The sequence below is a fragment of the Paroedura picta genome, chromosome 12, assembly GCF_049243985.1.
Source record: "Paroedura picta isolate Pp20150507F chromosome 12, Ppicta_v3.0, whole genome shotgun sequence".
NCBI classification, from domain to species: domain Eukaryota; kingdom Metazoa; phylum Chordata; class Lepidosauria; order Squamata; family Gekkonidae; genus Paroedura; species Paroedura picta.
In genome coordinates, this window is record NC_135380.1 from 16,512,267 (window position 1) to 16,527,142 (window position 14,876).

General features: G+C 45.5%; 1 protein-coding gene across 1 annotated transcript; it reads right to left on the bottom strand.

Annotated features, from left to right (window-relative positions):
- Window positions 1-4,495: 4,495 nt before the first annotated feature.
- GOT1L1 (glutamic-oxaloacetic transaminase 1 like 1) lies at window positions 4,496-13,882 on the bottom strand. Its single transcript, XM_077305397.1, has 9 exons — window positions 13,708-13,882; window positions 12,880-13,061; window positions 12,059-12,179; window positions 11,277-11,389; window positions 10,162-10,254; window positions 8,743-8,893; window positions 7,656-7,821; window positions 6,541-6,683; window positions 4,496-4,709 (listed from the first exon to the last, which is right to left on the bottom strand). The coding sequence occupies exons 1-9, from the start codon at window positions 13,817-13,819 to the stop codon at window positions 4,555-4,557; spliced, it is 1,236 nt and encodes a 411-aa protein (XP_077161512.1). The 5' UTR covers window positions 13,820-13,882; the 3' UTR covers window positions 4,496-4,554.
- Between the last annotated feature and the right edge of the window lie 994 nt (window positions 13,883-14,876).

Consider the following 14,876-nt stretch of genomic DNA (forward strand, 5'->3'; position numbering starts at 1 on the left):
TACCTGCAATATTTGGAAGAGAGTTGGCTAAGGGCCCAAGGAATTGGCAGTAGGGCTGTTGCAGTAATGGACAATTTGACGCTAACAGTCACAACTTTTGAGCAAATTGTTCAAGCTGCTATTTCACTTCTGAACTTCCTGGGAGAAGCTGGATATAAAGTGTCAAATGCAAAGATGCAGAAAGCAAAAAATGAAGTGAAATATTTTGGGTTCAACATTTCTCAGGACTCCAGACAGATTTTGCCAGAAGAAAAAAAAGGCCATCTGTTGGATTGCTAAAGGGGAAAAAAAGAAAGCATTCCTAGGCATGTCAGGCTTTTGCAGACTCTGGATTCTAGGGTTTGGGCAATTAACTAAGCCATTCTACACCAGGAGGAGCCAGTCACCCTCTAATGGCCAAAGGAGAATGAACACGTTTTTCAAAAGATTAAAGACCTCCTCATGAAAGCACCTGCAAAAGTGCTGCCTGATCTATCAAAAACAAACTATATATTCATGACCAAGGTGGATTTGCCTCAGGAATTTTGACTCTAAGGTTGAGATGGTGTCCTTTGGCATATATTTCTAAATGATTAGACACTGCCAAAGGATAGCCAATGTGCACACAGGCAGTAGCAACTCAGTAACAATGGAAGAGGCCTGAAAGTTCACCTTAGGACAGCCTCTATATGTACTTTCTCCTCATAGACCATTTACGCACTGGGAAATTCACTGCCCCAGCTCCCATGCAGGAGCACAAATCAGGGGCAGATGAGGTGCACGGGGCCAAATGCTCCCCCGTGTGAGTGCAGGAAGAGGTGGGGCAACCTGCCAAGACTAAAACTCCAGCCTGCAGCCTGGCATGAAACTTCCAGTGCGTAAACAGTCCTAGTGTGGAACATTTGTTGCAGCAATGAGGAGCTCAATGGTTGACCAGTTATCAATTAGCCAAGTATGAAGCCCAACTGCTGGAATGAGAAGACCTGACATTTGAAAGCTGCACTCACTTGAATCTGGCAGTAATGCTAGGAAAAGCTGAAGGCAGCAGGAAAAGAGGAAGACCCAACATAAAATGGATTGACTCAATCAAGGAAGCCACAGCTCTCAGTCTGCAAGACCAGATGAAGGCTGTAATGATAGATGTTTTGGATGTCTTTAATTCATAGGGTTGCCATAAGTTGGAAGTGACTTGAAAGTACCTAACACAAACACACACACAAAAGACAGAATAATCTTATGGTACATTAGTTTGTCACTAGTTTGATCAGAGAGGGAATGTCATTGCAATCTTAAAGCAATCTTACAAAACTCCAGGTGGCACCTAGGGATCTCCTGCTATTACAACTAATTTCCAGATGACCGAGATCAATCACCCTGGACATAATGGCTGCTTTAGAGGATGGACACTATGACATTATATCCTGCTGAGATCCTTCCTGTCCCTGAACCCCAGGCTCCACTCCCAAAAATCTCCAGGTTTTTCCCAACCCAGAGATGGTTACCCTACAGATACCATTTGGAAGCCCACCCCTGCAGTTCTTCCTCTCAGCCACAGGTATTCAACTGGACATGGGCCATCATTTATCCATCATGGAAAGTTGTGGCAGCAAATGCCACACATTGATAGCATTTTGTATTAAAAAGCCATTGTGTGTGCCCTCTACAGTCTCACTCTGTGACCCTGAGTTTCAGTGATATGTGAGGAGAAAGAGTTCTCTCTCTCCAGTTTCTCCACTATTGTAGCTGATAGGGATATTTTATCCAGAATCCTGGACAGTTTATTATACCAAAAATGGTGGATGCAGTAACCAAATTTTCTAAGAGAAGAGCAAAGTCATGTTTATGTTTCATCAACCAAAAATGTTTTATAAGAGTCTTGGGCAATATTTGATCTAAGATGGTTGAGACTATTCTAAGGACTGAAGTTGTTGGCATTTTAGCCCTTGTCTGAATTATTTAAATATTTACACCTCATTTTTCTCCCCGATTGGGACCCAAACCATTCTCTGACCCATGACAACCCAGCAAGCTTCCATAGCAAAGTGGGGTTTGAACCTGGGTCCCCCCAGATCCTAGTCCAACACTCTAACCCAGGGGTAGTCAAACTGCGGCCCTCCAGATGTCCATGGACTACAATTCCCAGGAGCCCCCTGCCAGCGAATGCTGGCAGGGGGCTCCTGGGAATTGTAGTCCATGGACATCTGGAGGGCCGCAGTTTGACTACCCCTGCTCTAACCATTACACCACACTAGCTTTCATGTGTTAGCCTCAGTTTAGTCCAGAAATCAACATGGCAGGGTGCTGCTGAATTTCAGACAAAATGGTTAGTGTGAAAAGAACACAGCAAAAAAGATACATCCAATCTTGAACAACATCCTGGACACCTGTCACTACAGCTACGATGCCAATTAGTCTGCAAGAGCTAATTACTGAGCACCATAGGCGAAGAGGAAGGAGACGGTTTTGCACAGAAGCCTCAAAAATTCATTTGGAAAAACTTGATGGGGCTTGCATAGACCTGCTTGAAAATCAGTCTTCTACATGCCAACTATTTTGTTTAGTAGCCGGGGTTCTCAGAGTCAAACAAAACTAGCCCAGTAGGCTAGCTGCATAAGACAGGAGTGTTAATCTTAGTGGTGTGGGCACTTTCATCTTGGTAACAAAAGATTCACCCTGATTTATGGAGCACCTTCACCATGCTGAAAAACGCTCTGAGCCTTGAACAGCTTAACAGCAGGCAGAAATTCAAACGGGTGCAGCTTTGCTCTGCATTGGGATGAAAAACTGATATAAAGTTGGGCATGGAGATGTGTGCCCATCACTCAACTGCTAAAGATACAGAGTCCCTGTCCATGGAAAGGAAGCAGTTTCACTGCCTCCATTTATCAGTTGGGGACCGGGTGGACCTTGATTGTCCCCAGTGTGGTGGGAACAGCAGATGCAGCCTGAAGCACCCTCTGTGCTTACCAAGGAACTCTTTATTTATAAAAGCCATCTGGAAGTCCCAAGACAAAATATAGGTTGGGGCAATCAAGTAACAAAGACTGAGTTTGGGACCCAGTTGTTCCTATGCCCATTGGATAAAAACGACATCTGGTTATTACCTGAAATCCGTGTGTGTGTTGTTGAGTCAGAGTGCTGCAAACCGGCCATAAAGCTGCCTGGTGCCATCAGGGCAGCATGAAGAAATGCAGTAGCAAAAACAGCCAAGAACTTTTGTTAAGTCAGCTAAGAAGTTTCCTAACTTTTCAGTCCCAGTCCCAGCTCCTAGCTAATACTAATATATTATTGAGCAAACTAGTACAATCATGCCTCAGTGATAACCCCAGCTGGGCCCTGTTGGCTTTCATTTACAGTTTATCACTGAAGCACAGTCACCTCTGAAATATCAAGCCAGGCAGAAAGCTCTTCATTGGTCTTGCAGAATGATTAACTTCTCTTGCAATTTTGATGTTGCAGCACCCCACACCAATTTCCTATCCCCTTGCTGTGGCCTTCGCTCCTTCATCATCCACTCCCTCATCTTCAGATGCTGGAAAGACTGCTGACCCCCTCCACTGACCCCCTCCTTTCTCCTTACTGCACTTCTGCTTGGAAATATCTCAACATGATGCTCACTCCCTCCCTCTGCCTCCCACCGAAATCCTACCTCCCATTCCTGTGATGTCTTCAGCACAACACTTTTTGTCCTCATCCTCTCCTGAAACTAAGCCTGCATAATTGGCATGATTCAGAGATTCAGAGTACCTTTATTGGCATAAAACATAATTGGCATGAACACCTGGTCTTCCTCTTGTTTGTCCATATCTCTTTTATCCCCCTTGTGCCTAAATTCAGACTCTGAGCTCCTACAGGTGGCTCCTGCCTTCTTGTACTCTGTATAAAAGGGCTGTATTGACAATGATAACTAAGAAGAAGAGCTGTTTTTTATACCCTGCTTTGCCCTACTCAACTTACAAAATGGCTTACAAACACCTTCCCCTTCCTTTCACCTCCCTGTGAGGTCGGTGGGTCTGAGAGAGCTCTAAGAGAACTGCTTTGCAAGAACAGCTCAAAGAGAACTGTGACAAGCTCAAGGTCACCCATCTAGCTGCATGTGGAGTGGGGAATCGAACCCGGTTTCCAAGTCAGAGTCTTTAACCCCTAAATTTCACTGGCACATGTGAGATCTGTTGACTCTTTAATAACTATGGGGCCAGTGGATATCATAGGCAAATCCTAAAGAAGCAACAGTGTTAGAACATTCTGACACGAGCATCATTGCTCCTTTCTGACAGTATTTTGGTGCATATGTGAATGTCATTAAGATGGGATATGGAATGGATATTCTAGCTCGCTCAGCTTCACCTGCTGTACTTAGCAAGAAACCAGGCTGGGAAAAGTTCCCACTTACTTCTGGCCTTCTTGGAGGAAAGGGTCTTGGAGGAAAGGGTGGCAGGAAAAGCCAGGATCTCTCAAGCAGTGTCAGACAGAAGAGTTCAAAACCAATGTTTATTATAATTGCAAGCCTTCCTAAAGACACTGCCTGCATTCACCGGACTTCTCAGCTCAGCTTCAGTCCACATCTTCCAAGTCCTAGAAGTAGTCCCCAAAAGAGGTGGCGACCACCGCCTCGTGGATGCTCTGGGCAACGTAGTCCAGATTCTTGGAGTTAATGCTGCTGATGTTGATCTGCTGGTTTTCAAAGAGGTAGATGTGTTTCTCCTTTCTTAGGAACTCCCCCTGGGAAACTGGCAGGACATAAGTCACGTTATTCATTCTCTCCGTACAACTAGCCAAGAACAGCAATGTATGTCTCTCCTTACCAGAGGTAGGACCAAGTCCACTCCCCTGCCCGAATGGTCCTGGATGAATAACTGCCTCCTAATTTGTCCCTATTTTGGCTTTTGGGGGATGCCGAATTAAAACTTTGGTATTTTGTTAAAGTGTTTTTCAGGGTTGAGCTCTACTGCACAAATCTATGGAAGATAAATCTCTGAGTGGGGTGGCGATGAATGCATCTTTTCTTCAGGGCGCATGCATGTAAATGCTGTGTGCATGAACGCTAAGGTACTAAGCAGCCAATTTCATTCACTGATGTGTTTGCTTTTTTGCTTTATAGTCTGCCTTTCTCCCCAGTTGGAAGCCAATGTGGCTTACATGGTTCTGCTCTGTTTTATCTACACAATAGCCCTGTGGGGTAGCTGCGTGTCTGTGACTGGCCCAAGGTCATTCAGCCACCTTCCATGGCAGAGCAGGGATTTGAACCTGGGTTTTCCAAATCCTAGTCCGACACTTTAACCACCATGCCACACTGGCTGTCATTCTGAACTGTTGATAGACAGTATCATCTGTAGAAATGATCTTTTCATAACATAAAGGTAAAGGCAAAGGTATCCCCTGTGCAAGCACCGAGTCATGTCTGACCCTTGGGGTGACGCCCTCCAGCGTTTTCATGGAAGACTCAATACGGGGTGGTTTGCCAGTGCCTTCCCCAGTCATTAGCGTTTAACCCCCAGCAAGCTGGGTACTCATTTTACAGACCTCAGAAGGACAGAAGGCTGAGTCGACCTCAAGCCGGCTGCTGGGATCGAACTCCCAGCCTCATGGGCAGAGCTTTCAGACTGCACATCTGCTGCCTTACCACTCTGCGCCACAAGAGGCTCTTAATTCATAACATATCTTCAGGCAAAATAATAAATATCCATTTTGATTTCAGATGAGCGCTGGGCAGGCCGTAACAGAGCAAATGAATATATCAGCGCTGTACCATAGAAATGTTGTGAATCCTACCTAATTTAAGATGCATGAGATGGTAGCACTGCATACATAAGATGCCATCCTTTTTGAAAAAAATGCCGCCTGCCACAGGGTCCTCTCTCCCATTTTACCCTCACAATATCCTTGAGAGTGAGGTTAGCCATTCAGAGACAGCAATGGCCCCAAGATGGCCTAGCAAGCTGAAGAGAGATTTTCATCCTGGGCCCATTCTGCACACACTGGATAATGCACTTTCAATATGCTTTGGCAGCTGGATTTTCCTGTGCAGAACAGGAAAATCTACTTCTAAAGTGCATTGAAAGTGCATTATCTATTGTGTGCAGAATAGGCCCTGGTCTGCCTAATCCGAGACTTCACTATGGCTCATTGATTACTCAATAAGAAGACAGACACTGCAAAATTGCTAATGAAAGATGGCTCAAGACTATTCTTCATTCTCAAACAGATGCATGGATGCGCTCCATCCTGATGTTTCATTTTCACACACTGTGACACAGACTCGATTCCAAGAATGTCCTCTCATCCTTTTTTTTGCAGAAAGCAGCAGTAGAGAGTCTATGAGCCATTCACAGCCTGTGCTCCCTCCCCCTCTGGATACATGCAGTGACTGGATTCTCTTCTTGTAGGGCTACTTCAAAAGAACATCGGAAGGGATGAAGCCTTGCATTGGCTTCAGAGGCCGTCATGCCAAGAAAGGGCTGTATGGGGATCATGACTGGCAGGGGTGGATCTTAGTGCTTTTGGGAGAGATGCTGTCCAGATGCAGCCTTAGCAGCAAAGGGGCATTGATTGGATACCTACAGCGGAGCCCAATGAAGCTACATATTCCCGACTGGTCTGTGAGATGCTCCCAGGAGCCAGGTGTCCCCAAAATCCGCAGCTTCTCTTTTAGCTTCTCTCTGATCAGCATAAGCCTCTTTACTACCATCTGCAGACTCAGTTTCCTGAGGATGAGAGCTGGAGTTAAGGTTTCTGCTCTCGGGTTCCTAGTTCTCCAAACATTTCCTCTACTCACCTGAAAATGAAGATTTCTCACCCCCCTCTTCCCATTTACTTCATGTATACCCTGTCGATCTCCTCAGTGGAGACCCATAGAGGCTTCCAAGTATTTCCCCTCCTCCATTTTATCCTCACGACAACTCTGGGAGGGAAGGTAGGTTGAAAGGGTGTCACCTGGTATATTTCAATGACAGAACAGAAATTCAAACAGGAGTCTCCCAGATCCAGGTTCAATGCAGGAATCATTGGCTCTCGAAGGCAGCTTGGTACAGGCTGATCTTGCCAAATCTCAGAAGCTAAGCAGGGTCCGTACTTGGAAGGGACACCACCAAAGAAGACGCTTTGGAGGAAGGCAAGAGCAAACCACCTCTGCTTTCAAGGCAGAAAGCCCCTTTGCTGGGGGCACCATAAGTTGGCTGTGATTGGACAACACTTTACACACACCCAAAGCACTGGGAAGAATCACCTCCTCTTACCTTGGCTGTATGAGAGTGTTTGGAGGAGAGGGAAACACGTGCCTCACACCCTCCATGATACTATCAGTTAGAGATAAGCAGGCCAATTTCCCCTTCTCCCCCAGCCTTCAACTGACACTGAACTGCCATCAACATTTCATGTCTCCTGGAGGACGATCAACATGCTCAGTCCTAACATGGCTACCGCTCTGGAACACACCTTAGCAGATCATTTGAGGAGGTGGTCATTCTGCCTTTTCTTTTTACATTTGTAAAGTAAACCTAGGTTTGCATCCTGAACAGGGGCAAACCTTTCCATGGACTTTGGCAGTCTCATTTTGTTCCACCATTGATAAGTGGAGCAAAGATTACATGTTGTCAAGGAGGTAGGTACCCCCCCAAAGAACCCCAATCGAAGCAAACACCCACTCCAATGATGAAGTTACCTGCTTTCCTCCTTACCACTCGTACAGCAGAGCGGGGCTATTCAGCACCATTCCAATGACCCGAGCCCCCAAGCTTGGGGGGGACCACCATGTTGTGGCTATTTGCCTGCCCAGTTGGGAGTGGATTTTGATAAGCGTCTCACTGTTTTTGGTGACCACAATAAGATTCCCCACCAGCTCATCTGCATGAAGGAGAAGAATGGAACATGGATTGTAGTACATAACCCAGCTATGGCATTTGTATCTGAATTAACACAGTTTTTGCACACCGATCTCCTGCCCCAGCTAATTATTTATGCAATATAATTCCTATCCTGTCAACCAACCCCATGCCTACAACCTGTAGCTTAGACTAATCAAGAAGAGAAAAGGTTCTTTAAATACAGGGAGGAAAGTTTTAAATCAATACATGTACTTAACACAAGGACTCCCCAGTTGAGGAAAAGAAGAATGTCCTTAAGAGCACCAACATAGTAGAGACTGGTGATATCAGAAGAGAAACCCCACAATTTCTCTCACTAAAAGAAAAGTGGAAAATAAACCAGAGTAAAGCATCTGCTCATCCCTCTTTATAATTCCTGAAAGCTCTTCTCTTTGTCTGCAGAGACCTCTAGTGTTTCCATCCAGCTATAATAACCTCCTTTTAAGCTAAGGTGGGCCTCCAGCACTACCCAGCTAGTGAAGTTATGGATCACAGGGATGTGCAATTTTTTCTGATCCATGTCTTGCCATGGCTCTGAGCTGCAGGGACCACAGAGATGTCAAGCCCTGATTGTAATCCTGACTCAATGCATCCTCTGCCCCCTTTCCTTGAGGGCGATGTCTCGTTAAAACTTTGTCGGAGTTGTTCAAGTAGTCAACTGTGGTGGGAGTTGCTCAAGGGGTCCTTCAGCAGGGATCAGCCATTTTTGATGCCACTCTTCCATTTTCTCAAGGGTAGGAGAATGGATGCGAGGGCAGGGGGTTTAACTGTTGCACCTGGGCAAATGACAAGCCTACTAAATGTGTGGTTAATGTTCTTTCAGGCTTAGCTTCTTAGAAAGTTAAAACCCTTGCATGCCTCCTTTCGTGAAACACAGCTGTCTGTGAACTCGGAGACTCACCATATAAGCCAAATGTTTTGGAAAAGGACTGGGCACACAGGAGTTCAAAGCCTTGCCCCACAAAGTGCCGCAAGGCCCAGGCATCTTTGTCCAGATTTCCAGAAGCCAGGCCTTGATTTTCAATGTTGAAAAAGGGGAAGAGCTGTTTTTTCTGAAGAAACAAAGAGGAAAGGGGGAGGGGAGGAACAAATGCATAATTGGTTGATGGCTGCTTGATTACTGAGAGTGAAATTCAAGTTGGGTTGCCCAACCTGGAGATTTGGGGTGATGTGGGGCCTGAGAAGGGGAGTGTTTGGGAAAGGGAGGGACTATATGGGAGTATATAGAGACTACCTTCCAAAGCAGCCATTTTATCCGGGTGAATTGAGTTCAGTCACCTGAAGACCAGTTGTAATCCCAGGAGATGACTTTAGAGTCCAGCTGTGATTTTCCTCTGAAGTGTTACCTGTCCAGAGGAAGGATTTAGACAAAAGACCCCGAGGATGTTCAGCTAATGCTTGAATGGGTAATTTATTTCATAGGGTGCAGAGGGAGAAGCAGATCTTGACAGCTTCTGAAGGGTGAGAGGTTGTGCAACTCATCTTCACAGAGAGTTCCTAATTGCAGTTGGGCTCCAAGCAGGGTGGGTTCTACAGAGTTCTGTTCATTTATTTAGAAATGCATTCACTGCTTTTAAACTTCTGTTCAGAAAGTGGTGTACAGAAGAAATATGAAACAATTTAATAAAATACCAATTTCGGAAGGGCAGTCTGCTCTAGCAGGACTGGTGACACCTTAAAGACCAACAGAATTTTGGCATGGACCCACTGGAAATTTCCGTGGATGGGAGGGACTGCTGCTGGTGGGACATCTTTAGGTATTTGTGACCAATGTCTGCCAATACTTGCCTGATTGGTGGACAGAAACAGGGGACAAATGCAGGGGGTGGGATGATCATCCTGGGGAAGAAATAGTAAAAAGAAAAACAAGGGCTTATCTGCTTACAGGGTGCTCTGACCATAGAGTTCCTAGTGATTCCTACAGGTGCCTGGAAGTGCTAAACCTTTGTTCTTAAAGCTTGAAGAAGGAAGGCCAGGGAGCAGCATGAGGACCCAAATGGCAATCCCTTCCCCTCTCAGCTTAAGTCTGCTAGGGATGCCAGTCCCAGGTGGGACCGGAGGATCCCCTGGAATTATAGCTCATCTCCAGCTAACAGAGATCAGCTCCTTTGGAGAAAACGGCTGCTTTGGAGGGTGGACTCCATAGCATTAGACTCAACAGAGCATGATACTCCACCCCCAATCCCATCCACTCCCGGCTGCACCCCCAAAGTCCTCAGGTATTTCCCAACCCTGACAGCCATAGTCTGGGACTCCATGGAGCATGGTGCGAAACTCATTCACTGAACAGCCTTTCTTTCTGGCTGCTTCTTTGGCTTACCTCCATGACTGCTGCAACGGCCTCCCACTCCTTGGGCTTCAGGCCAATTTCTTCTGGAGCATGCAGGAAGACAATGGAACCTGTCGGTGCCCTCTGGAAGCAAAGCACTGGCTCAGCAATGGCCTCATACACACTAAAAATGTGAGTGAAGAATAAATTGGATGCCTCAAAGGCAACACACATCTGATGGTTAAGAGGTTTTGGATTAGGAGCTCAGTGGTTCACTGTTTCTCTCACTTCTGTGTGTGTCCTGCAACAAATTGTGGATGTTCATCGACATTGCCTCCCTCCCAAATCTTCCTTTCTCAAATCCTGGGTGGTGTTTGGGATTGGGGTTGTTATGGGTACTTTCAACCTTGCCTTCCAGAATGTGTCCATAGAGCCTTATGTGGTCTTGGGAGTCAATGTGGTCGTCCAGTCACTTTCCCGCCACAGTCTAACCCACCTCACAAGATGGGAGCAGTTCTACCAGCCTGCGGGGATTTATGCCCACATTCACTTAAGCATGCTTTTCTTGTCGCAAATTCAGAATCAATCAGGATTCTGAAGAGGCAGCATGTTTAATTGAATGTGGGCATAAAGAGTCTGTTAGTTGTGCTACCATACATTTTTTGAAAAGGCAATTCCTTGTGGTGGTGGAAGGCTCTGTCAAATCGCTGCCAACTTATGGTGTCCCTTGTGCTGATAACTGGACTTTTGGAGGTAGGGTTTTTAAGGCGAGAGACATTCAGAAGGGCTTTGCCGCTGCCTGTCTCTGTATCATGACCATGGTCTTCATTGGTGGTCTCCCATCCCTATACTGACCAGAGTCAACCCTGCTTAGCTTTTGAGATCTGATGAAATCAGGCTAGTTGGGGCTATCCTTGTGACTGTTCTGTTTTCTTCCAATCAACTTCATGGGAATGTTATGAAGGAGAGAGAGAGAAAGAAAGAATTCTGTCTCCACATCATTTTCAATTTTACAATCCACTATCAAGTCCTTCCGTAGTCATCCATTTTAACATTCCCACACCCATCCAATTCCAGGCAGGTCACTGGTTTTGGTACACCATATTGGACTGTATGGACCTTTGGCCTTCCGTTATATGGAAGATTGTCCAGTCTCACAACCTTACCTGCATTGTTTTCAAGAACGCTTCAATATCAATTGTCAAATTGATGGGGTTCCAATAGCGGTAAGGACGAATGTCTTTAAAGCCAGCAACTTGGAACATACATCCGTGACTATCTGAAAAGCCAAGAAAAGCTGGTAAAGTATTGTAGGGCTGAATGTATTGGGTCCTCCCTTAAGTTCCTTTTGCCCCTTTTATCTCCATCAAAATGCAAAGCAAAGTCCATTTAAGCCAACAAAATAATCCCATTGTAGCAGAGAGCTACTAACAATGATGCCCCGGCACTAATAGGAAGCATGAACATATCTATTCTTTTATAAAAATGTATATATTGTGGATTGCCAAAAAGACAAACCAGTGCATTCTAAGCCTGAAAGCTCCCTAGAAGCTAAAATGACCCAACTGTGGCTACTGTACTTTGGTATCATTATGAGAAGAGAAGACATAAATGACTAGAGAAACTGAAGAAAGAGGAAGACTCAACAAGAGATGCATTGACTTAATAAAGAGAGTCAGTTTTCAAGACCTGAGCGAGGCTGTTAACCATTGGACTTTTGGAGGTCATTAATTCATAGGGTGGCCTTGAATTGGAAGCATCTTGATGACCCTTAATACATACACAATTGCATATTCTGCTTCTCCAGCTTAAAGCAGTTTCATAATGGAAATGACTGAATTATGCAAGTCAATAATACACAACCTCAAAGCAGAGAACTGTCTTTTCATACTCTGCAAAGCAACTATATCCACTGATTATGTGTATAAATTCTTATTTACAAAATTACCCCATTGTGGCTCGGCAATATAGAGAACAGTTGGTGAGAATCTGGGCTTGTACCAACGAAACAGGAATTCAGCTCCAATCCAAAGAGCCCCTGTTCCGCCAATTGTGTGAACACCCCCAGCCTGTTGAGAAGGGAAAGGAAAGGTCATCATCTTTTTTTATCTAGCAGTCATCTCCTTATCAGCTTTCCAGCCTGTTTTTTTTCTTCTTCTCATCTTGTTGAAGCTACTGATAGCCAGCTGCTTTCACTGGAGCCAGCCAGAGCTGCTCAGGCAGGTAAGGGCCACTGCTGATGCTGAGCTTTCTCTAGGGAGAATGGGTGCAAAGTATTAGCAAGCAGTGCCTTTCTTAGCTGGCCATTATTATTGAACTAGCAAGTTAAAAGACTTGCATTTTGTGATTCTGCTCACCAACTTCTGCCAGAATTCCCAGTGTGACCACAGGCTGAGAAAGCTTCAAGGTCTACTTTGTTTCTCTGCTCTGGCCTTGTAGTTTTATCTTGGTGGCTGCAGGCCTGGTCAGAAGTTGCATTCCTACTTTTAACCTCATCTTTTGGTCTCCAGTAAAGTTAGCTTGACTCTTGTTGTTTTTGAGTGAATTAGGGATGGGATATTCCTGGAGATTTTGGGAGTGGAACCTCAGGTAAGTAGGCTTTGTGAATGAGGCAGACCTGAGTCTAGTACAATTCCACATGGTCCATGCTCAAAAGCAGTCATTTTCTCCAGGGGGACTTATCTCTGTTGTCTGGAGATCCACTGCAATTCTGGAAGATGTCCAGACTCTACCTGGGAGTTGGTAACCCTGAATGCTTAACACTCGTACCCTGTTTTCCAAGAGAGCACGGCTCTCCTTGCCGATTGCCAGCTCCGTGGCTGCTCTAGTGTACTCATAAATCCCAAGCTCTGGGAGGTATTCGTGATTCAATGTTGGATCCCGGGAGATTTGGAGCAAAATCCGTTGCACCACAGGTGGGAGCCAAGCTTCACCGGCATCTGTCTGGCAACCTGTGAGAAATAGACAGGTAAAGGTAAAGGCATCCCCTGTGCAAGCACTTAGTCATGTCTGACCCTTGGGGAGACGCCCTCTAGCGTTTTCATGGCAGACTCAATACGGGGTGGTTTGCCAGTGCCTTCCCCAGTCATTACCGTTTACCCCCCAACAAGCTGGGTACTCATTTTACTGACCTCGGAAGGATGGAAGGCTGAGTCAACCTTGAGCCGGCTGCTGGGATCGAACTCCCAGCCTCATGGGCAAAGCTTTCAGACAGCTGCTTTACCACTCTGCGCCACAAGAGGCTCTAATAGACAGGCTCTAATAGAAATAGACAGGAGCTGACCCCAAATACACCTGCACCATTTCATCAATAAAAACAGGGACACCCTTGTGTACTACTAACATCCCGATGCCGATGATCACCGCTTAAGAGCTAACCTGGACAGTTACACATTGACAAAAGCTCTTGCGGATGTTAGCATGATTGTGGCTTTGATGGATTTAAAATAGAGTTGGACAGATTTACGAAGGATAGATCTTTTACCAGCAACTATTTAGCCTAGGCTCGCCTGATGCCATCAGATCTTGGATGCGAATCAGGATCCTACCTAGGGATCATACCCAGGTAGGAAATGGCATTGTTTGAGGCAGCCATACCTTCATGGCCAAGCAACACCTTCTGGGGGTGCAGATCATCTTTATAGTAGTCCAGGGGGTTGCCAGACTCTTTAGTAAAGGGAACATCCAGGAAGACGGAAAGTGTCCCCATTGTCCAGCCTTCATGCAGGTCTTCTGCAAAAGGGGAATGGCTAAATATCCACTCTGAGTTCTTTAGAAGGGCCTGCACGTGGAACTATGGGGCAAACCACGGAACTCCAAGACAATGGTTGCTGAGGGCCCCATGTGTATTTGCTTTCAAACATTCTGACTTTACGTGATGCTGGGAAATGAGACCTGTAGCTTTGCATGTGGGCAGCATCTTGTTTGAACTGGTACCCACTGACTCCTTCCCCAAAGCAAAGAAGCTAAAGAAGACATATCTGGGATTATCATCACAGAAGGAGGCTCAGCTTGGAACTTCCAAACAAACATTTTGTGCAACTTGGGCTCTGCCCTTGTGGCAGACATTTTGTTGCATTTCCAGAAGCGCCCACAAAGCTGAGGATCCCTGAGCAATTCTGTATGTCCACCCACACTGCACGTGCCCCCCCCCCCCGAGCTAGTAGCAGCTAGGGAAGGGGGGATATGGATCCATAAAAATGACACACAGAAACCAGCCTTCATTCGCTATGTTTCATAAGAAAGCGAAAGAATTGCTCTCAAAAACAAGCTAGAAGTTTGTGCCTGGACTCAATCCTTTCTCTGAGGGTGTGAGAGTTGCAAACAAGGCTGACCATATATATTTGAACCACAAGTACTCAAAGTGCCCCCTTGATGGATCTCGTGATTTGTAATCATGTTGAAACAAAGCTGCAAATAAGGCCAGTGAGATCGGAAGGTTCAGAACAGAGGGTCTCTCTGAAGCATGGATTCGTTCACCTCTTTCTTTCTTTTCCTTTTTTTACACCCAAGATTGTATGTGACACTGCATTTTCGATTTAATGAACCAGAACTTAAAAAAAAAAAGAATAAGAAAAGCTGTTTGTTTTTAAAATCTCCTTTAATTGCTGCTGAAGTGTTGCAGCCATGAAAATGTTTCCCAAATGGTGCGGAAAGCACTACCTACCTCTAGCCTTGGAAATTCAGATCATCTTTTGAGTCCTAAGCAATGGCTGTAACTAGGGTTGCCAGCTCTTGCTTGGAAAATAATTGGAGACTTTGAGGGT